The 24286-nt window shown below is 30.6% G+C and overlaps 3 protein-coding genes across 3 annotated transcripts in view; all 3 read right to left on the reverse strand.

Annotated features, from left to right (window-relative positions):
• The window catches only part of LOC113400949 (beta-parvin), a 165316-nt gene that overhangs the window by 15367 nt on the left and 125663 nt on the right, over positions 1 to 24286 (reverse strand). The gene's annotated exons all lie outside the window — the stretch shown is intronic.
• Positions 307 to 4893, reverse strand: LOC113400970 (ras-related protein Rab-21). Its single transcript, XM_026640661.2, has 4 exons — positions 4527 to 4893; positions 2900 to 3067; positions 1774 to 1892; positions 307 to 1521 (listed from the first exon to the last, which is right to left on the reverse strand). The coding sequence occupies exons 1-4, from the start codon at positions 4656 to 4658 to the stop codon at positions 1311 to 1313; spliced, it is 630 nt and encodes a 209-aa protein (XP_026496446.1). The 5' UTR covers positions 4659 to 4893; the 3' UTR covers positions 307 to 1310.
• Positions 12002 to 22849, reverse strand: LOC113401096 (uncharacterized). Its single transcript, XM_026640833.2, has 2 exons — positions 22783 to 22849; positions 12002 to 14322 (listed from the first exon to the last, which is right to left on the reverse strand). Exons 1-2 carry the CDS (start codon positions 22795 to 22797, stop codon positions 12070 to 12072), a joined length of 2268 nt encoding a protein of 755 aa, XP_026496618.2. The 5' UTR covers positions 22798 to 22849; the 3' UTR covers positions 12002 to 12069.

A 24286-nucleotide genomic window follows, 5' to 3' on the forward strand; every position in this document is an offset into this window, starting at 1 on the left:
ATATTAGTTAAAATATATATTTAAATATGTATATAAATAAGACATTTTGACTATAATAAAATAATTATACAGAAGCCTATTTACTGACATCGTAATTAACATTTATTTATTAACTACACACTCATATGATTGTTAAGAGATTTTAGTATAATTTCAGTGAGTAAATTAGAATATGTATTAAAATATTTGTCACAGCTCATTGTGTTAACTAAGACAATAATATTACCTAGTATAAAAACAATTTACAAAACATACTCTGTAATATATATTTAATGAGCTATTATAATAAATATTTCATTGTTTGAATTTGATAAAGAAGGAATGTTAATTAAATTTCATGTGAATTTCAAATAAAATGAATATACCATTTACCATTAATAACCATTTAATGTTACAGTAATTTAATAATTGTGGCAGAGTAAAAAGTTTGTTGCAACAATTATAATTACTCTGTTGCATTATTTAACTGTCTTGAGAAATATATAGACTACTTAGTAAATGATTCACAGTGATTTATTATATTTATAATTATTATAAATGAATTTCCTTTGGGAAATAAATAAGTTCATTTTTACATATAAAATCATAATCAACAATGAGAGAGTAAGCCCATACTTTCATTAAACATCATTATAAATTTTAGTACTCAAAAAAGTTCTATAAATAGTTTTAGGATTTATCTTTGTGGGCTATCAAACAGATAACAAAGTAAATATGCACAAAGGTAATATCTTGAGAGCAACTGATAAATTTCTAAAACATAAAAATTTACATGCCTAAAAATGAGAAAGTTATTTAGTAATTATATAGTAGTAAAGTATATAGTAGCCATTAACTATAATGATAATAGTAGAATACATAATCTAAACATCTTTAAAATAACATTCCCTATGTTTAAAACAAGAATTATTTTCCTTTAGTTCTAAAATTTTGTTTAAATAGTATCTTTCTTAAGGTTTACAATGCAGTTGCACTAACACGAAATTAGTAAATTCAATGTAGGTACAAATTAATAGAATAAAGAAAAATATACAGTTTAATACCAGTTCTTTTCTACTATTGTATATAATGATTATAATTCAAGCTCCAGTTGAATTTTGTCATTGTATATTGTAGTTATGTAATAATGTCTAGCTGTGGGTATTGAGAACCCAATTTTTGGATATCGAAAAGTATTAAAGTTAAACAAATTTATTTTAGTCAATTGATCTACAAGTCAATGTTACACATTGATATAATAAGTTCCATAAATAGAGTCGAACAATAAGATAGAATATTTATATACATCGAATATTACCTACATAAGCATTTCAATTACTTCGATATCCTAAGCAGCAAGTTGACTGAGTTGGTGCTTCATCATCGACGACTAGAACTCTAGAGGTTCTATTTGAATCAGTCCGGGTGTTTTGCTCAAACCGTTCAACCATTTCCCTTGTCAGCTCCAAAAATAGTTCTTCAACGCCTTGATTCAACTTTGCCGACGTGTAGAAATGCTTAGCGCCAACCATATCTGCATAGCTGAAAGTATTAATTTATAATATATAATTTTATTACATTAATTTTTAATGTATAGATATCAATCCACTTAATTGGTTTTTTCTTAAATGGTGACCTTAATATATTCACTACAACTTCAAAGCATTGTATAAATAGAATGCATTTAATCCTAATGTAATAAAATAGTTAATTGAAATCCGTTATAAAATTTAATTATTTTTGAGTCATAATAACAATATTTTAGCATGTAAAGTAGGTACTTAGTAATTATACCTCTCAGCTTCTTCAAGAGGCACTGTTCTCTCATGTTCTAGATCAACTTTGTTGCCTGCTATTATCAAAACAATATCCGATCCAAGCATTTTCTTCAATTCCTTGACCCAGTTCTTAACCTACAAATATATAAAATACATTACTAACAGTATTTAAAACGGGATATTTACCATGTTTTTTATTTTTATTTGGTGGAGCTCGATATTTCGACATTATCTACGAATGTCTTGTTCACGAGACTCTCTCTCGTCTCGTGTCGGAGTCTCGTGAACAAGACATGGTAAATATCCCGTTTTAAATACTGTTAGTAATAAAAATAACCATGTTAATTTAAAATCTTATATAAAATACATGTTTTGTTTTATTTATATTTACGAACATTAAATTTAAAATATTCTAATTTTACTATTATATTTTTGAAACAATTACAGGTTACTTTCAAATATAATATGCAATTCAGGATATTTTATACGTAAATGCATCAATTGTAGTTAAAGCGTGCACCTTTTATGTAGTATTATTGGTTATTTCCCTTTGTTGATTATTCAACAAATACAATCCTGAAGTAGCTCTGATTACGGGATGTATCCGACACATATACAAAACTATGTATATAACAAATATGTTTCACTCATTAAATTTATAAAATAAAGACAATAAATGGATTTAAAAAAAGAAGTAAAACACATTGGCCACATCAAAGTCAAGGGTTTTTATAGTTTTTTTTTAATGATATAGATAGGTGTACGTGCAAATGGTCCACCGCATAGACAATGACGCTGTAAGATACGTAAACTATTCCTTACATCGCCATGTCATGTCCCTTGTGCCTGTAGTTATATCAGCCTCAAGCCTTCAGTCGCCGTTCAAACCGGAACACAAAATTACTGAGTACTGCTGTTTGGTAGTAGAATATCTGATAAGTGGGTGGTACTTACCTAGATGGGCTAGCACAAAGCCCAACCACCCAGTTTAAAATTAATATCAAAGATCTTTATGGATAAATTCATATTTGATTTAGTTTAAGACTTACAGAGGTAAAAGATATTTTAATATCATAATATTTTTGACCATATATCCCACTCATATAATTACATTATTGTAGCTAATATTAAGGAAGTCTTACCTTTCCAAACGAATCTTCATCTGTAATATCATAAACTAGTATTGCACCATTTGAGTTTCTATAATATATAGGACCCAAAGCATGAAACTTCTCCTGACCAGCTGTATCCCAAATTGAGAGATTAATACGTTTTCCATTGATGTTAAGTTTCTTGTTTAAGAATGTTGCCTATTGAAAATAAACAGTATATAATTCATGTGTATTTAAAAGTATTGTTATACCTAAATAATTATTTTTTATAACTGGTGGGTTGTTTTTATTTGCTCTAGTTTCATATTGTTAGGGATTAGGATACATATTGATTTGGGCGAGTTAATCAAAGTGTAACATGACTGAGTTAATGAAGGAAATCATCCTGGAAATTAAGGAAATCCATGAGACAGTCATCCAGGGCTCTGCAAGTATGCATTATTGCTGACATAGTTGTTTATATTTGCCACAATATGACTTTCTTTGCTTTGCAATATGATTTTACTTGCATATTTTGATTTGTACAATTGATTGAGTCATGGAATCAAGAAAAATCATGTTTTTCAATTGATTATTCTTATTATTTAGTATAGCTAATTTAAGAACTACTTTAGTTTTTATCTATCTCATTGGCCTTAGATGCTAAGGTGCTGCAAATCCTGCATCTTTGGTTACTCAGACAAAACTCTAGTATTAAGACTGACAAGACTAAAACCAGCAAGTCAAATCAAATGAAGATGCTTCAAATCATAGATACCTTATTCGTCATATTATGATAAGTAATTGAGAACATATGTGGGAAAAGCTGAATATAAATAATAATCCTCCTATCGGGTTTGGTTTGGTCAGATAAAAAATTTAAATAGTCCTCCTTCAGGATATTAAAGGCCTCAGTGATTTCCTTAATTTTGATTAGAAATATCAATCAACCAAGAGTTAGAAATGAGCTTATAATATTGAAACCTTTTATCTAAACATTTTTAAAGCATACTAGCCATAAAAGCCAAATACTAGCAGACCATTTTTCTGTCACAATGTTATTAATCAAATAAATTAGGTCTACCAAGTGTTCATTTCAGTGTGCACTTCACTTACAAGATAACTACAAAAATCAATACATTCAGAAGCATTCTGAACATAATCATCAAAGGCAGGTATGAAGATATATACTATATATTTTTTGCTTTTGAAATAGGTAGGTAAACTAGCAAGAGTCATGTAAGAAATATTGATCATTCCATACAAATTATACCAAAAATGAGAACTAACAAGTTATGCGCACCTCACCATTTAAACTAGATCAAAATTATTGAGTAATGCTGTTTGGCAGTAGGATATATGATGAGTGGGTTACCACCCAGATGGACTTACACAAAACTTAACCAACCAGTGATTTTTACAAATGTCGCTTACCATCTCCCCAAGTATAAAAATATAGTTTATATATTTTTTTTATATTGTGATAATGTGATGTTAAATTACTTACATTCTAATTTGAGATATTATTTTGTTATTAATTAATTTAATTCAAATAAAGGAATGGCCAAAACCGAATGATTCAATATTTTAGCTCGAAAGGAAACATATCAAAAATCTGTACAGTATTGATTTATTATGATTTTAAATTGGATTAAATTAAAGCGTTTCTAGAACATACCTGTAGTGTAGTCAAATGTTTATCGTTGAATTTATCTTCGATGTATCGGAGTAATATCGATGTTTTTCCAACGCAGCCTTCGCCTAACAAAACCACTTTGAAATTATGTGTTCCACTCGGTGCTGTAGTCATTGTGGAAACTAAAATGTCTTTGTAATAGGAAACTTTCAATTAAATTGACACGGAATCTAACGCGGTTTTTAAGTACACATATATACCGTACAATAAAATACTAATGACCACAGCTTTAAAAAAATTAAGGAGGTATACTAGAGCTTAACCATAAACTTCAATAATACTTTATATATTATTAGTCGACATAGAACTGTGATCGTGATGTCGTAAAGGAAGCGATTTGACAACTTATTTTTTTTTAGGCGTGTAGTGTTAGTTGAGCGCAAAATATTCTGCCAATGTCACATATTTAAAGGCTCTAATACACATTGGGACAGAGCAGTGCATTGCATAAGGGCACTGCTTAAGCGCTGCTTATTATTAATTCAACATTAGTCGTTTTAAAGTATGGTTTAAATTAAAATATAGCAGTCGCAAAATATATTGGCCTAATTCATTAGTGCAACATCGAACGAGCACACTGGCCTTTCGTGTATTATAGGCTTTATATTAATATGATAACGTTTAATAATACAATAGAGTGGCATCAACAGAAAATTATAAAATTTGTTGGGAATAATAATGATAAATAAAATCGGTTTGTTTGTTAGTAATAATTTCATTAGGTTACAATAGTGTTACACTCATATATGTCTCGCAGTATACAAGATTTATTAAAAAATAATAGTGCTTAGTGACTTCAATAATTGGTATAATATATTGATACTGTATGACAATTTTTTCATTCCAATGCGTCCAGCGTTCATAGAGTTCAGATGCCTAACATTTAAGTGAAAAGTTAGTTGGCTGTGTTGTCGCTACGATTTTTGAAGCGTACAACATTAAAAAAAAAAAGAAAACATTGGCGGGAAATTTAAGTCTTTTCTGTATACGCTGGAACCGGGAACATTGTTATAACATTATCTTACATTACTGTATTGTTTTACTTTAATTGCTTAACTTAACCAATAAAGAAAAACGTTATTAATTAATACACCACACTTCTAATCGCACTGCCATTAATTCAACAACGACCTAGGTCGAAGTGCGTTATCGTAAGAGTCGCTTTATTAGTTCCAATATGGGTCAATCTGCATCGACTGAGTCTCAGCAGTCAGCTCCCTAAATAGTGACACCGTCGAAACCAGTGGGACTAACGGCAATATAAACTTCATAAATATCGAAACGTATCACCAAACTATTAATAACCAAACTCTTGATAGACAGGTAAGATGACAAGGTGTTAGCCACCTTTGCTCGTCTGTTTGGCTAAAATAATAATAATAATAAAATCAATAAAGATTAAACGTTATGGTACATGATTAGGACTATGTAAGATCAACAAATTCTGGAAGTTGTACGTTTGATGTAGTAAGTACAAGTATTTGCGGGCGATTATTTTTAGTTTTATTACGAATTTGAAGAAACCAGTCCATAACATTAGTTATTTTGTTGCCACTCATAACATTTTTAGTAAATTTTAGTTTTTTCGATAAGGTCGTAAATTTTTTAGTACTTATTAACTGTCTTTTAGTATTTTTTTGATGTGTAGTCTTAACTGATTTACTTTTAATATATGTTTTAATTGTTTTAACGTATTTCTTTTGTTTGGTCGTTCTTATTAAGGATGTTTTGATTTCAGGCCTTGAACAGCTCTCTCGTGTTTTATTTCGTATAATTTTATTTTTAATAGCCAAGTCTTTTTTTTTCATATTTCGGGATTTGGAGTTGGTAGTGTTGAAATGTTTTTTATACATTTTCACTTTAGTAGTTTTCCTTGGATACAATTTTGCTATTGATAAGTTACTTATCACCTTATTCGTAATTTCTTTTTTCTTAATCGACGTAATATTTCGATTACTAAAATGCTTTTTTGATTGAATTGTATTTTTATGTTTTGTTTTACTGTGATTACTTTCACAACGATTGAAAATTATATTATTTTGTTTGTTATCGATTCCTTTTGTGGAATTTTTCATATTTGTATATTTTTCCTTATCTGAATTTTTCAATGCACGCCGCACATTAAACCATAAATCGTCATCGATAATATAATTAATCCAATAAATTGTAGGCTCCAAGCTTATAAAAATTCTATTATTATATTCACAAGTGAGTGAATTCGTTATTCCTGTAATGCCCAGTAACCGTTCTTCAAAAAATAGCGGGGTACCTTGAGGAATTTCACAATCTTCGTATATTTCGTCCGCAGCACAAACATAATACCCGTTTGAATATTCGGTATTTTTATCACATTGTTTAATTATTGCTGGTCTAAATTTATATGGTGGATCCAATACTGGTATGAATGCCTTAGCACTAAATAATGGGAAAGGTGAATGCTTATTAATTTCAAGCTTAACGAAACTATCATTACTATTTTTATCATACTCTACTTCCACCAATGCAACAGTGTTCGGTCCTACGAAATTGTCACTGATGACAAAAGTTTTTGGATATAGATTAACATGTATTTTCTTTATTGGAACTTCTTCTTTCTCCCTTTTTACGAATTGACAAGTTTCTGCACAATAATAAGTAGTTAAAAAATGTTTGGGTGATACAGCTGTACCAACGCAACATTTATTAGTTTCTGGTATACATCCATTACAAATTAAACGTGAAATACTATTAATAGACACGCTTTGAATAATATCCACAAAGAACAATAATATCGACTCAATGAGAATCATTGCAAGCAGTAAAAGTATATTTATAGGTTTATTTCAAATTCGATTGCTTGTGTTTTTATAGTTTATTGAATATAATCTCATGTTGTATACTGATTTTGTATTGATATTAATATGAGCTGAAATAATTTCTTAATTGAGGTTGATTGTAATAAACTTTATAGTAATATTTATTTTTATTCTGTTTTTAGCTATTTGTATTATTATTATTTTATTTGTTGTTATAGCGGCAACTGTAATACGTACAGCCTGGTGTCAGACGGATAGGCAGACGGACAGTGGAGTGTAGTATTAGGGTTCCATAATTTATCTAAAAATAAAGAGTTCTTCTTAATAAATACGAAATTTCGATACCGCAGAGGCCTGGTTTTATTTTTATCGACTATTGAAAAATTCAAGAAATCCATTTAAGAAATCTTTGTACCCCTTATTAATCCATTCGACATTCGAAACGTACTAATAATATTGTTTATTAATGGTAATAAATGCGGCTGTCGAACGGGACTACACTAACGCCATTATTTTTAACAGACTTATTATTTCACACGTAAGGATAGGTCTATAATCTTTCAGAGCAGACGGTGGGTCAGTCTACAATAAGGAGAGCTCAGCCGAGCTACAAGTCGAGCCCTGTGCGGAAGGTAACCGCATATCCGTTAGTTCAGATTCTGTAGCCCCATCGATCAGCGCTTAGAATAACCATAGCAGGTTTTAGTAAGTAAGAATCCCACTTACCCTTCCCTTCCCTTCGCGCCGGATATCTTTGGAAGGTTTTTCCTACGCTATAAAAAGATAAAAGAATTAACTGAAATAATATTTACATAAAACAGTTCCTAATTTGACCAACGTGAGCAAGATATGAATTTAAAGTCTAAAATAATTAATTAAGCGTTTGTTTACATAATACTAGTGCTCTAGATCAATCCGTTGTGGATGGGGATTGTTAACAATAAATCTCCTGGGGGCGAAATCTTTTATATTATACGTGTACATTAAAGACTGTTCAAACTATGGTTTAATTTAGAGTGTTTTCTCTTTGAGAGCAGTGATCTACTAATCAATTCGCTAAGCCGTGTCTCCTCCCTTTCCACACCCTCATATCTTTTTGTTTTTTCAGCAGTCCAATTAATTCTTTGCAGAATTAGGAAGAATCCTTCAAATTTAATATCTGTACGATTACAATTAAGAGAATAATGTTTTACCTGAATAATGTTCTTGATAATTTTATCTTGCTTGGGCCCTTAATTCCTTGAATCCACCACTGACCTTAATCAGGATCGGAAAAAGCACGAGGATATGTGTTTTAGTATCAATAATATCATTAAAAATAAATTTCAATACCTTATTTCCCAATTTTGGCCTGTATAGGTGTTTTCCAATTAGGCCAATTGATAATCCGGCTCTCGGGTTAAAAAGTAAGTTAAAAGTAGTTACTATACTTATAGGTTAGGTCAGAAGTTGAATTTTTCGGAATATTATATTTAAACCGTAGTCTAATTAATGAAGTTACGTCATAATTTAATACATATCTTTTATGTTTATTTATGTATATATACATACTTACCTACAGCCTCAGCATAGACACTTATTATATGCACATACATCTAAATAAAGAGTTCGATTAAAATATTGACTGTGTTAGAAATTTGAGCTTGTATGATCATATAAATTGTATATAATGAGGTTATAAGTTGATATTTAAAATTTTAAAGGAATATTTTATTTTCTTCTTTTGAGAGCAAGGTCGTTTGCCGGTTAACTTCGTAATAGGTACTAAAAAACTTCAAAATATTGGATTAAGAGTGATGTCAAATTTTTTTTCTAATTATTCTCGGCAAGTCTTTTCATTTGATACCCATATTGTAGAAATGCATTAAAAATAACTATTCCACCATGTTGGATGGTCCACTATATTAGATTTGGAATAACTTCACAGACTATCGTGTATTGTCATCCAAACTAAACGTTTAAACCTACAAAGTTTCAGCTCAATCGGTTGAAGGTATCTGGTTGAAAATTAAGTAATAAGATTCCACCCGGACAAACATACTTTGCAAGTTAAATAAAAGCTTTTAAAAGTCCCACTACGTTCAAATGCGATTCACTTTGTGCTGGTTGTATAAATGTGAAAGTCTGTGTAAGTCTATCTCGTGGCTGAGAACATTTAAGCGGACCATGTCATAATTCTCAAGTAATTTCGATTCTGGACCTTTTTATTACATTATCTAAGCATTAAGTATTTTTATGTCTAGATGGACTCCTAAAGGAAAAAATTATGATGAACAGTTGGTCACTAATTACATGCACACTAGTAAAGTAGGATGACCTCTGGCGGATAATAAAGTTGAATTATTTGATTTAGTTCTTGTGTTGCGACACTCTATCTAAATGTATAAGTAATCTAATCTTATCCGTAGAAGATTAGGTTTAAAAACAATCATAGGCTTATTTTAATTAACGCCAAGTGTAATATTTAGCAGCAAATTATAAATGTGTAAGCTGTTATGTTTTAAAACGTCTGATAAAGATGTAATGTTAACTTGTAGGTGTAGATGTTTTTCCTAATTTTGTTCAATGGTCCAAAGACGTTCGAGTTGTTTATTTGTGTCAAGGATCATACTAACATCCTTGAAACATGCGCCTGGTGTTCTCGATGTAACTAATGAAGTGCTTTCCAATAAAGACGTCTACACACAACGTTAAGTCATCACTAGCTTATTATAATTTACCTATTCAAAAAAAATTACAATCTTGCTATTGTGATAAAAAATATATATTATCAATTACGAGATTTGAAATATAATAATGCAATCTCAATATATGGTTCTACCCTATGAGAGATGGTTTTATTTGTTTTAATTAGTTAAAACAAAGTAACTATAAAAATCGCTTTGATGTCTACATTTGCCACTTGAATGTTATATACAGAAACGAAATCACCTTTCGTTAAAAAAAAATCGTTGTGACGTTGCTTAATACTGACAAAGGGACTAATAAATGTATGTGCTATATGTATAATATCTACGTACTATTTTCAGGTACTGCAATGTATTTAATCAAGTAGAAATTCAATTAAAACGCGTTGATAGGAGAAACCAATAAGCGTCCCTTTGTGTCGTCCTGTTTAATCAATAACCGTGTAATATCGCTGATGACACTCCACGAAATATCCTTCATACCTACCACATCAATGCAATGCCATTTGCTTTGATCGTTAATTAATGTTGTTTTCCGTGAACGGTTGTTTTATATAATACTATGTGTTCTGTTTCTGGGTAGGATTATTGTTTATATAAATTAATGAATTGATGAATTCATCAGATATAATATATCAGATATAAGTCATTATACTCAAATTAATTACGTCATATTTAATGTACTTCCATTGTATAATTATAATTATACTTTTAATCTACTAATTAAGAACGCGTCGAATTTTGAAAAAAAAATGCTAGCAGAATCAAAAATCAATTTTTTGAAACCGAATTACAACAAAAAAACAAAAGAATGCAATTGATTATTTAAGACTCGTAGGTATTGAAAAATGTATATTACATAATCACTTGATAATTATAGTGTGGAGAAACCTTTACATTGTGGCGCCAACGACGCCTGCGCATTCCAGGCGATCCCGAGAAAAGTGCATCCATGAATACCCTCTCAATGAACTCGCAACAACATTAAGACATCACGCGCCACCGCCTCAATATAGACTCATTTCATTCATAAACAATGCTTATCAGGCATTTCTATCGGCTTTAACGCATTACCATTAAATTAGCCACTCGGAATTCGATATTCTTGCTCAAGATTCCAGTGGAAGCGAACTCTATAAATCAAGATAACGTCGGCCAGCTATGCGGATGGGCGGCCCATTAAAATGCCAGTAATATGCCAACTTCAATTACAATCAACTAATAGTTCCAATACTAAATAATAAGCTACTGACGTCGCTTGTGCGTAGAAGCTAACTCCAGTTATTCCCACATCGGAAACAACATAGCGTCATCTTTCATATCAAAACGTTAGCAGCTGTACATTTAAAATAACCTTCTATATTTTTTTATAAACTATTGATTTTTAAATGCAAATGCATGAATTGAGGTTAAATTAAAAATTAAGAATAAGATTAATCGAGTTCCATCTTGGTATCGATACTAATAACAGTAGGTATTACGGGTGAGTTAACCTTTTAGAAAAAAAAATGTTTTCAGCTTAATGTTCTAAATACAAATAAAGTATCTTTTGTTTTAGATTTTACAATATACATATATTTTATCAATATGAATAACATAACAGGAGATTTTAAATGTAAATTCTAATATATCCAAATATAGACTATACCAAATATAGATTAATTAATAATATAAGAACTGAAAGAGCGTAAAGTATTCGCTGTAGCATTAAAAGCATATTGAGATTTGTCGCGTAGCCAGAAAATAAAACAATTTTTATGTATTAGAAAATGTAAGTCAGACACATGTACATGCAGATAAAACATGATGAATGGTGGCAAGAATGCAGCAGTCTTCGTTGAATCGAAATACGATTCATTAGAAGAAACAGATAGTTCACTTTTTGTTCTGTGAAAAAGCACCGATATGTAGTTGTTATTTTAAATTAATATATTTTTTTTATATAGTTAAACTCCGTTGGTAAATCAAACAAATATTTTCTTAAGTATTATTTATTTGCAAAAATAAAATCAAAATGAGCATTACAATTTTGTCATTATTAATCTATAATGCTTTAAATTTAGGTAGGCCATAGGTTTCATGAGGAACACCTTGACTAGTTGTAAAAACAGTTGATTCATACTTAGAATTTGTGCTGCCTGAGCCAGTGCTATACTTGTCCGAACCCAAGTTACTAAAACCGGAACTGACACTGCCAGAATTATTATCGAAGCTATTGGAAACAGATTCGTAGCCATTAGAGCCGGAACTATAACCTGAACTGATGCTGCTAAGGCCGGAATCAATATTGCCAGAAGAAAGACCTCCAGAGCTTGTTCCAAGAGTTCCGGTTGTAAGGCTTGAGCCGAAAGTGGTTGGCTTTGCAGCTGATGTACTTGGTAAACCAGAATTAGAAGACAAAGAAGTAGAATCGAAGCTACTAGAAGTAGAACTAAATTTGTTAATACCCGAACTGGTAGAACCAGTACCAAAACTACCGGAGCTTGCTCCCAAGTTACTAGTAGTTGATGCATAGTTATTTCCTATATTTGATGAACCAATAGAACTAGTAGCAAGCTGACTACCTGAACCTGTTTTGGTAGGCTGAGGGCCAAATTTGGAAACTAATCCAGTGGAACCGGAACCAAAACTTCCTGAACTTGAACTATAGCCACCAGAGCTTGATCCGTATTTGTTACTTGAACCAGATTCAAATTGATTGGAGCCTAAATTGCTAGAACTAGATCCAAAACTTCCTGATCCAGAAGTATACTTATTGGAACTCGAACCATAGTTACCAGAAACGGAGCCATAGGCACCGGAGGAAGAACCAACGTTTCCAGAACTGCCAGTAGTACCGGAAGAAAGTTTGCTCCCTGAACCAAAGCTGCTTGAACCGGACCCATAGTTGGTTGAACTGCTACTACCAGAACCAAAACCTGAAGAGAAACTACTTCCAGAGTTTGTTAATCCACTAGTAAAACCAGAGTCAGACCCAGAACTAGGAGTGGTTGAAGAAATTCCAGCCGTTGATAAACTAGAAGTATCAGAGCTACCGAAAATAGATTCTAGAGAGACAGAAGACGCATCATCGGTATCTTCTCCGGAGATACTTGAAGAGGAAGATGCCTGTGAAGAGCCAGTTTTAAAATTAGTGCCAGAAACACCTGCACCAGAGAATGAAGCGGAAACTCCTCCTTTGTTATAGTCACTAACGATATTGTCAATCAAAGATTGGGAGTCATGTTTATTATTGTATTTTATAAAGAAGACCTCAGGTTTAGTTGGTGCCTTTTGCTCGAATTTGGGTAAAACAATGTTCTTCATATCTTCTGGTTTCTTAACAAGGACATAAACAATAGTCTTTTCTTCATTCTGTTGTGGTACTGGAATTACTTGAGGAACTTGCGCCGGTTGAGTTGGTGCCTTGATGAAAATAATTTTGTAATGCTTTTGGGGTGGAGGTAGAACTATTGGTTGCCGTGGTTTTGTTGGTTCTGGGTCTTCAGGAGCGGCATGAACGTAGAAGTGCTTAAATACTTGAGCTGGTTGGTGCTGCACTTGATTGTAATATTCGTTATAATTTGGTGCGGCAGCACTTTGGTACTGGTTTGATGAAATGAATTGATTAGCAGCACTTGCAGATTGATAGTAACTGCCGATATTGTCGAGACCACTGGTGTCGGCGGTAGTATGGTATGTACTTTGGTAACCGGAATTTTGTTCGAATGTTGACCCTTGGTAAACTCCTTGCTGACCACCATTGTAGTTTGAGCCATGAGCACCATTAGTGCCAAAGACGTTGTAATTGGAACCAAAGTCTGAACCCGCATTGCCGCCGGTATTATAGTTTGAATTAAATCCAGTGCCAGATGAACCAACGTTGTACTTTGATCCTGAGCCAGATCCAGTTACTCCAGAGGATCCAAATGTATTATATCTGGAACCAAGGCCTGATGTATCAACATTGTACTTAGATCCAGAGCTTGAGCCAGCAGTGTTGTAATTGGTGGATCCCAATACGTTGTAATGAGAAGATGAACCGGTTCCTGAGCTGAGTCCATTGTAATTGTAGCCCGAACCGGTATTGCCGGAGCCAAGGCTTGAACCATGGCCGGAGCCGACGCCGGAGCTGTAGCTTGAACCAAGTCCGGAACCTACTCCAGAGCTGGCGACGTTGTTGGTTGTTGCGTATGCACTATTGAAGTTGCTGCTACCAACTGGATACGATGGGACGCCAAAGGTTGTAGATGGTGGATTATATTGGTATCCGAGGCTAACGTCTGCTGACGCTACCCCGACCACAACTGCTAATACCTGGAAACAAGAAAAATATTTATGGTTAGGCTAAAAACTATATCTACATATTAAAATATAAAATATTATATTTTTGTTTTTATTTGTATTTGTGTATTGCCAGCATGTTTGTGACGAATATCCTTCAAAATCTACCTTTTAATGTTTAATTTTTATTATTTTCTAATAATAATGTAATTTTTTTTAAATACATTATATATTAAATTAAACATAAATTAGTATGCAATGAATTCCCTACGTTATCTTTTAAAATTACCTTACCTCATTAGGCTCCGTACCGAATTTCTTAAAAATCAATTCAATGTTTTAGCCGTGAAAAGGGAACAAACAGTACGAGTACTGTACCTATTTCGAAAAATATGATTTATTAAAAGAATCGGTAATTACTTAAAAATAATTACACACTTGTTAAAATACATAACTAACATTAAAATAAATTATAATACACTAATACTTATATAGGTTTATGTAATAATAAAATAAATCATGTATTTACGTAAGTATGGAAAATATTCAATCTAAAGAGATTAAAACCATTTTTCTTTTGTCTAGTTCAACAATCAATTAAGTATTTTTTAATTAATTGCAATGAACTAAGCAATGTTTTATTAATTAAGGGGTTGCAAATTACATCATATTAAATACGAACTAATCATAGGTAAAATAATAATAATATGAGTTTTAAGAATCACTTCCTTACAAGAACAATGACCTTTCATTGATGAACAAACCAGAGGGCTTGTGGGACAGGTTTGATAACCCCTCGTTTGGAGATGGCCTCGAAAGTGAAATTTGTTGGAAAGTGAAGTAGTAGACGGCAAATAAAAAAAGGTTTAAACTTTAAGCACCTATTATTCAATTTATATGTTATATTAATGCATATAAAAGCTTATGACACAATACAACAATGTACAAAGGGTAGTATTCGTTGATTTTCATACTCCGATGTGCATTTTAATATAATCTTACGAATAACTATATACTACTAATACTCATAAAAACTACTAATAAATACGGAATACGAGTAACTATTGAGTTTCTTGTAAGTACTTCTTACAAGAATCTACATACCATTGGTACGGAATTTATAGTTTTTAGTATGAATATAATTTAAATTATCGGATTAATGAAGGAAACCCGGTGTTATCAGTGAGTGTATGTATGTTTTATTAAAGAGTAGAGCATTTTAATTATAATTATAATAAATAAGGGACACTCAAACGGAGCGAACGGAGCGATTTCAAACGCAGATAGCGTTTTGTATGATTTGATGCGAATGTTACTCTCTTTGTTTGTCTGTTGCTGTTTCACGGCCAAACCAATGAAACGAGTTTAGTGAACTTTGGTATGAAGAAAGCTTAAACTCTAAGGAAGGGTAATTATAGGCTTTTTTTAAGCCATTATGTATATATATATATATGGTATAAGAAATATCAATACTTAAAACGTATGTATATGTTATGACGACAACACCGTCCGCTCCGCTTGGCAAACCGCATACAGCATCGCTGACCATCACGGAAATTGATTTATATTATATGGTGAAAAGGACAAATATGTTCTAATTAAATACTTTTATATTTTAACACCATAACGGTTAACAAAACTTCGTAAATAATTAATTACTTTTGACCAAAACTTAAAATTAATAATTGATACTGTGAGTTATCCTTCGAAGATTCAGTGACATAATTTTTTCGTGTAACTATAATTACGCTTACGCTACGCGTACGCTATGGAAGCTTTTCAGATGCACGATTTATTGGACAAAGATCATCAAGAATTTAACTTATGTATATATATATATAAATACTTAGTCAAACGATACACGTAATTTATAAGTTCCCCAGCTAGCCATCCCACCCACTGGCGTAAAATATAACTCTATAAATGTCGAGTATACATACTTTAAAACAATTAGTTAATTATCCTACTACGGATAGGAATATAGGATAGCTAAAATATCATTAATTAATTATATTTAAAGAGGAGACTGTAATAAATGTTAATAATTCCTACGTCTTTGAAGAATCTGTACGCATGTCTTTCAACCTTTCGCACTATCGGTATATAACATTTTTAAATCAATAATCAAAATATACTTTATTTAAGAAGGTTCTTACGGCCACTGTTAAATTACTATTAATTATTTTACAAGGTTAAATTTAAAGCCTCAACTGGCTATTTAAATTCTAGGGCGAAAAACCGCGACGAAACTTCACGACGAATTACTCTTTTATCATATCAAAATAGCCTACATATATCCTTCTCAGGAATCAAACTATCACCATAATAAATTAATTCTACATCAGTTCAGTGATTTAAGCGTTACTTACGCATTTATAATATTAGTATAGAGTATATGAAATTATCATATAAAATTAAATATAATACGAATTGTTAATGTAAATAACTTAGGTTAGGTTAGGTTATAACTTTCCCTTATTTAGGTTTAAAAATAGTTAAACAACAAGAGTGGTTTATAATTTATTTGTAGATATATTTGCAACCTGTTTTTAAAATAACATAAACATACGCACATATTGAAACAAGTTCGCTCGGTAGGTATATTAAATATTATTCAAATGAATGAAAAAAGTATTTATTTATTTTTATTTTATCACAAACCACTGTAAACAGTAGGTGTTATTCTTTCTACACAGCACATTAAACATATTTTTTGATTTAGTTTAATTCACTTGATATTGTAAAGAAGATAAAAGTTAATAAGCTATTATTAATTTCCATATATTATCTTAATCTTCTCTTTAAATAACGAATAAATTTATATTGCCGTAGCCAGAGAAGATCAGAGCAGATATAGAAAAGATAGAGCAGACGAAGCTGCAGGTTAAAATTAAATAATATGTTAATTTGAAGTGATGAACTCATCATAAGTAATAAATGCATAATACTACGCTGATTTGATTAGGATTATTGCAAAAAAAGACTAGTAAAATGCGGTAATAAATAATTCAGTAGGCGGAACTCACACGTCTTAGACCAACTTAACGTCCTTCAAAGCTTTATTGGGAACAATGTCATTATATAATGATTATATAAATGTTTAGATAAATATTCGCAGGGTTTAAATTGTAGGTGATGGTAGGGCTGTATGCAAGCACGTCTGTATAAGTACCACCCAAAATCACCAAACACCTGACTGAGTCAGGGTAACTACAAAAACAAGGGACATAACATCTAAGTTTCCATGTTTGGAGGCACATTGGCGATATACGGGATGATTACTATTTCTTACAGGGCTAATATCTAGGTACAGTGGTAACCACTTACCATCAGATGGCCTATTTGACAATCTTTCCTGTAAAAATAATACTAGTGTAGAATCCTACATTTTGTCTTACAGTATACAAATAACAATATTTTTTTATCAGGGCACGGAAGCTATCTGAGTGTAAAGTAACAGCCTGGATATACAGTCCCAATGCTCGGCTGAGGACTTCTCAAAGTGAGAGGAGGACGATCTGGTTTGGAGCTAATCCCACCAGGCTGCTTCTATGCGGGTTGGTGTATACATATGAGGACGAATTTCATTTCCGAAATTAGACACATGCAGGTTTCCTCACGAAGTTTATAAGCATCGCCGGGCCCGAAATGAATTGTAAACACAAATTAAGCGCATGGAAATTCGTGCTTCTCAGGTTTTGAACCCGCAGTCATCAATTAAGATGAACGAGTTCTAACCACTGGGCCATCTCGGCTCTGAGAGTTTTATTTTATTTATTTTAGTTTTTCTTGTATTTATAGTATATACACAGCCTACTCATAACTAACTGTTGAAACTGCCTGAATATCAAATAATAATTATGAGAATTAAAAAATAAACAATAACAATTGCGAATTCAATGGTACATACATCAACAAACGTAACTATAAAGGAACAGATCAATTGCAAATCGGATTATGTTTGCTGAAAAGATAGGGGGTAGTTGCCCCCCTGTTTCCACCAGTAATACCCGAACGCTCTATTCATTGTATTTCATAAACTGCGAATATAATTCCCTGTAAGGATATACTAATGAAAACAATTCGTGCTCTTAATAACAATGTTTCAATGAATTCTCTTATAAATATAAAACAGTAAAGCTTTAATTTACGAGCAATACGTAGTTACAAAATATTTTCAAACAAGAAAATGTGTTAGTCGTGTTAACTAATACTTCAGAATACATCATTGTCAAAAACACGACGGTCATATCGTGTAAGTTATTATGATCGTCTAATCAGAAAACGTACGCAATCACGTGTACATAATAATATAACATACTGGGATGCCGTAACCGTCACCGAACCAGTAATACGTTCCGAGCATCTTCTAAGTCATTGCGTAACACGAACCTTGGCTTTGAGTCAAGATCAACGAACTGTAGCGACGCTACAGCAATTCGGAATATGACCACTGGCCGAAAATCAAATCCTGCCCGAAGACTATAAATCAATAAAAAAAACATTGAAAATTATAATAGTAATTTCGGAAAACCGGTCATCGAAGATATATGGATATTTAAAAGTCTGAGGTCACTATATCTTCTTGTAAATTTTTGAAGTCGATCCAATGAAAAGATATTAATTAATGGAATAGTGTCAACGATTAATTAAAAAGAAAAACAAAAATAAAATATGCCTTTATAAGAGTTTTAAAAGTGACCCCTGTTATAAAGATTTTTAATAATTATAGATTTAAATTATTAAATATATACTTTCATTTCACATTAATATTTTATATTAAAATAAATTAGTCTGTAATAACTTTTTAAATAATAAATTTTTCATTGTTTTAGAATTACTTATTTATGCAGTTACATTAATTTTATAAATTTTATACAGACATATTTTGTTATTGTATCCGATTTCGTAATTATGAGTGTAATCGATTTCAGAATGTTATTCGTATGGCTTTGAAATTAATACAAGATTTTTCCCGCGTAAAAATAAAAATAAAATGACTGTCACTGATTTAATGTAAATGGGAGATTTTTGTTAATTTAGATTCAATTCTCATCATTATAAGCTTTATAAAATTAAACTAATAATAAAAATTCAATCCGTGTAGTGGTATATTTATTTATTGATAATAATTTATGTGACCTTTTATGAATTTTGCGGTTTAAAAAAATATCCCATTAATATTGGAAGACCATGAAAAAGTTATTTTACTTAACTACTTTAAATAAAATAACTTTTTTTCAAGGCTTTAAGCAAAGATATAACCAATGCTGCTAATTTGTATTATAAATTTGACATTTGGACGGCAATGTGTGATCAAACGAAGGTGTGACGTTGTTTGCGTTCAAAGTATTAGTAAAGTTTTATCTATTTTTATGAACTCTAATTGTTTTCATTCAAAATTATGGAATTTGTTACTTAAATCGTCGCTCGCAAATAGCTATGGTGCTCCATTCAATCAACTATTCTTATGTTATATTTTGTAGCCAAGTTAATAAGTTTATAAAAAAGAAAAAGATTTACACAAAAACTATATTTTAAAAATAATAAAACAAAAGAAAAAACGGCAGTTTTATCGTTAAGAGTTCGAACTCTTCCAGACAACCTTTGAGTAAAGGACACGATTAAATGAATAATGGATATATTGTTATTTTTTTTTAAATCAAAATACATTCGTGATTAAATAATAAACCTAAATCAAGTAAAGTGTTTTATTTTAATTTTATTAAGACAATATGTAAATAACGATGTCTCTGATATTTGACATTTGCATTATATGTAAATTATAGCGATGCATTATTGTACGTATATAATTATATTAGAGTTTGTAATTATGATTCGTTTGCTATATTTCATTATTAAAAAATAAAAATATTTTTTGAAATATTAAAATAAACGTTATACAACAATAAAATCTAAAATAAATTAATTAAATTTTTTTGAATTCGTATTTTTGAGTTCAGTGTAATAGCAAAGGGTACCTCCTCTCTTGGACCTTATTTCACCACGCTGATCCAGGTGACAGAATTGAATACGACACAAATTGCTTTCCACACGGTTTGTTTTAATAAATTCCTTATATTCGTACGTAATCATTAATTTCAAACTATTTTCATAAAAAAAAATATATTGAAATTGAATTTCAAGTTTAGTTTATATTGATATCAAGTTAATTATCTCGATCTGGCGTGAAATCGGCGGTTGCACTTAAAACACGGATATAACGTGAATGTCAAGAGTAATTCTCAGTTTTTTTTGTTCATAGTAAATATATTCTTGCTATATAAAAAAATGTACATAGATGAGGTAACTGTTATGTGATATTTGATTAATGAAGTTTGTGCTCGCATTTAATTATTTTGCTAAAACATTTTTTATTTTTTTATTTTAAATTAAATAAACGTCTTTTTAAGTCTACTTAATTTTACTCTGTTTAATTAATATAGTATTTAAGAGTGTGTGTAAAATTAATTTAGTAAAAATTAGGTAGGTACGATTATAGTAAACTAGTTGACGTCCGCGGCTTCGTTCGCGTTATAAGGGTTGGTCGGCACGTATAAAAAGTAGCCTAAATTTCATCGAATTCGGTTTACCGGTTTTGCCGTGAAAGAGCAACAGACAGAGAGACAGACAGAATTACTTTCGCATGTATAATATTAGTTCAGATATACATTTTACTTGGATCGAACATGTAGAATGAATTAAATTTGATACATTTTTCAAGTGATCGTCAAGTAAAATTATAATTTAAGTAATAATCTGTTGTACTATTATGAGGCGTATATTTTCGCTAATTAAGAACAAATATCTACTATAATTTAATGTATTCTCTTATTAAAACTTTGACGCACTGTGAAAAAGCGCTTACTCTTATGACGTACGATGCGAATAGACTTGTATTGACGGAGCAACATGTGGGATTACCCTATATAGTCAGTATTTTCACTTACATCCGCAATTTACGATATGTGGGTATTCTGAAGGCCATGTTAAACACAGTACTTTAAATCCTCTATAAATAATGGTTAAACTTTTATAGTAGTCAACCTTGACTTCTTATTTTAACAACAAATGTGTTTTTCTTAAATTCTTAACATAAGACACATGTCCGGGATTACCATATTGATTGTTATTTAATAATTGAAATAAAAATAAATAATAGAGCTGAGTTTTTATTATGTTAAGATAAATGTGATGTCATTTATTTAATAGCGTATTTTAGACGCAATAGACTAAACAATGGTATAAAAAATGTTTTTGTAGATATCTTTCAAATATATTAATAATTCGATGAAAAGGTTTTCAATTTGCGATGACACTAGCGATAATATGGTTCTGTATATTAAAATATACAAATGTTATATATAATTAAAGATAATTCTTTAATTATATATAATATTTGTATATTTATTTATACAAATATTATATATATTTAATTATATCATAGCAATTATTGATAATATTTTTTTTGTTAAAAACCTAAAAATTATTATTGTCTATTTGCATAAAAAAATGCCAAATAATAGTAACATATTATTTAAATGTATATATGTGTATTATAACCGGCTTCTTGTTTTTATCTTAAAACAACTGTAAACATATCTACATATATTTTTGATATAGTATGTTCGGTACCGATTTTAATAATATTTTTTGCATTTTTCTTAAAGCTGCATATTAGTTTCGTTAAATTTCATAAGTTTAGACCTTTGGCTCCAAAAATTTACAAGAGAACTGCTCGAAATCTACTTTTGTAGGTAAACAACAAAAACTATTTTTCACTCTAACACAAAATATTATCAAGAAAGAAAGACTTGATATTAAAATAGCAAGGAAGCTCTATATACTACAATAAATTATAGAGATTTTTTTAAATAATTTCATTAAGTCTTATCTCCGTATATAAGTGGGATTTTGGCTCGTGTAGCACAAGTTTTTAGTTAATTAAAACTTATTTTCCAATTCAGTTACTTTATCTTAAGTTTTCTTTTATATGGATGTAATTAAGAGTTATTGTAATTATTATTAATTTTGAGCTATGTTACATCCTTATTATATATTTTCTCAAATATAATTATTTAATGTATTATTTTGATTATATTTAAAAATAGCACTAATTAATTAAATTTTAAGCTTAATGATATCAGAAGATTAAACGAATTTAATCTATAACCAGTAAACAAGTATTGGAAACAAGGCTGCGTTTGTGTATAAAGTTTCAATTTATATAAGTTTCAAAGACCATGTTTTATAAAATCTCTACGTATTGAACTGATTTTTTAAATTTTCTTAACACTTTTAGACAATTCGCACAGCAAATCGAAAATGAGTAATTAATCAAATTCGAAAAACCTAATATTTAACGATTAATAAATGTATATTGTCCGAAAATCACAATCACAACACTTCATCCGAGCGAACTAATATCTTATTACAATCCGTCAAAGCGACCGATACAAGTATGTAAATACTCTATAGACAATGTATACGCACCCAAATCGTGTTCATCGTTGTCTCCGGCCGATCACCGTGTCCCCACAGACCCGAGAATGTGGTACACGAGCCGAAATCCCACTTATATACCGAGATGAGACTTAATGACCGATGCGCCCAAGTACAAGGCCATGTCACGCACAAACCGGTAATAGACGAAAGCTCTATGAAAATAAAAGTTTCAGTTGACACGAGAATAACGAAATGTATGTAATTTTTTAGTGTCGGGTTTTTTTGATCGGCCAAAGAACTCTGATATTAAGCACAAATACATATATCTTTCATTTTAAAACTTTATACTAAACATAATACTATAAATAAGTATATACTAAAAATAAGTATACATTTTATTATTAATAAAATAAAGTTAAATTCGTAAGCGCTTGAAAAATTTAATATATTTAACGTAAATATATTTCTAGATTATGTCTGAATGTAGTAGTATATTCACTATGTAGACAGAAAAAAAAATATAAAGTTGTCCCCATCTTTATTTTGTTTAAACTAAAAGATAAAAGGTACACTTTAAGCATCTTTCAATTACACTTATTGTAGTAATTTTTACAAGTATTGTTACAATTACATTTCTTGTTATTGTTTAATATATTATCACGACAGCACCGTACGAAGCAAAATATATATTTTTTACAGTTTGATTACAATAAGATAAACATTTGTTTCCGTACGAATTAAATCAGCTTATCATCATCATCATCATATCAAGACGTCTACTGCTTCAAAGGATAAAAGCCTCCTCTAAGGATTTCTACAATGGCATTTTGCATGGCAACAACAGCTTCCCGCGGCCCTTACAAATCGTCGATCTCTGTTACAAAGGGCCTCTCCACACTGCATCTTCCGCTTTGTGGGCCCGATGTATTTCATTTATATTCATATATGATATACATCAGTATACCAATCAAAATTTAAAATAGCTACTGAATATAAATCGTGATTGCGGAATGGCGGTAAGAATGCCGACAGTAATACTTCGTTGAATTGCATTTCCGAATATCTGTGTGAAAAATGAAGTGGCTGGTTCATGGAGACTTATCTCCAGTGGTGGTCAAATCAGGGGTGTATATAATTTAAAATGAATGCGGTATTAGTCCAAGTTGTTTCAATTACAACGTCATGTCAGTATATAAGGTTGAATATTATATTATAAATATGTAAATGCATTTTTTTAAATTGATTATATTTGTAAAGTCATCGTAGACAGTTATACAAATATGTGTTTATTTTTTAATATATGATATATTTATGCATAAATGTTGACCAATAATGTGTATATTTAAACGTAAATTGATCGCACGAAGGTATTGTGTTGGAGATGAGGTGACTAACAAATGTCTGAGAGTGTAAGATTATATTATTAATATTTGTGTATCACGGCTTGTGGACTTATATTATATGTTTATTTCGTATATAAAAAATAATAAAGTGCATCGACCTTCTCGATCGCATATCAATATCCGTGTAGATATATTACTCCCCATTCTTA

This window comes from Vanessa tameamea, chromosome Z, assembly GCF_037043105.1.
Source record: "Vanessa tameamea isolate UH-Manoa-2023 chromosome Z, ilVanTame1 primary haplotype, whole genome shotgun sequence".
Classification (NCBI taxonomy): domain Eukaryota; kingdom Metazoa; phylum Arthropoda; class Insecta; order Lepidoptera; family Nymphalidae; genus Vanessa; species Vanessa tameamea.

Bases quoted from the DNA above. Each gene is read 5' to 3' on its own strand.
- LOC113400970 (XM_026640661.2), bottom strand. From the start codon at position 4,658: ATGACTACAGCACCGAGTGGAACACATAATTTCAAAGTGGTTTTGTTA. The intron at 1,893-2,899 runs GTAAGACTTCCT...ATATATTTGTAG, and splicing joins ATGAAGATTCGTTTGGAAAG to GTTAAGAACTGGGTCAAGGA. The intron at 1,522-1,773 runs GTATAATTACTA...TAATACTTTCAG, and splicing joins CCTCTTGAAGAAGCTGAGAG to CTATGCAGATATGGTTGGCG.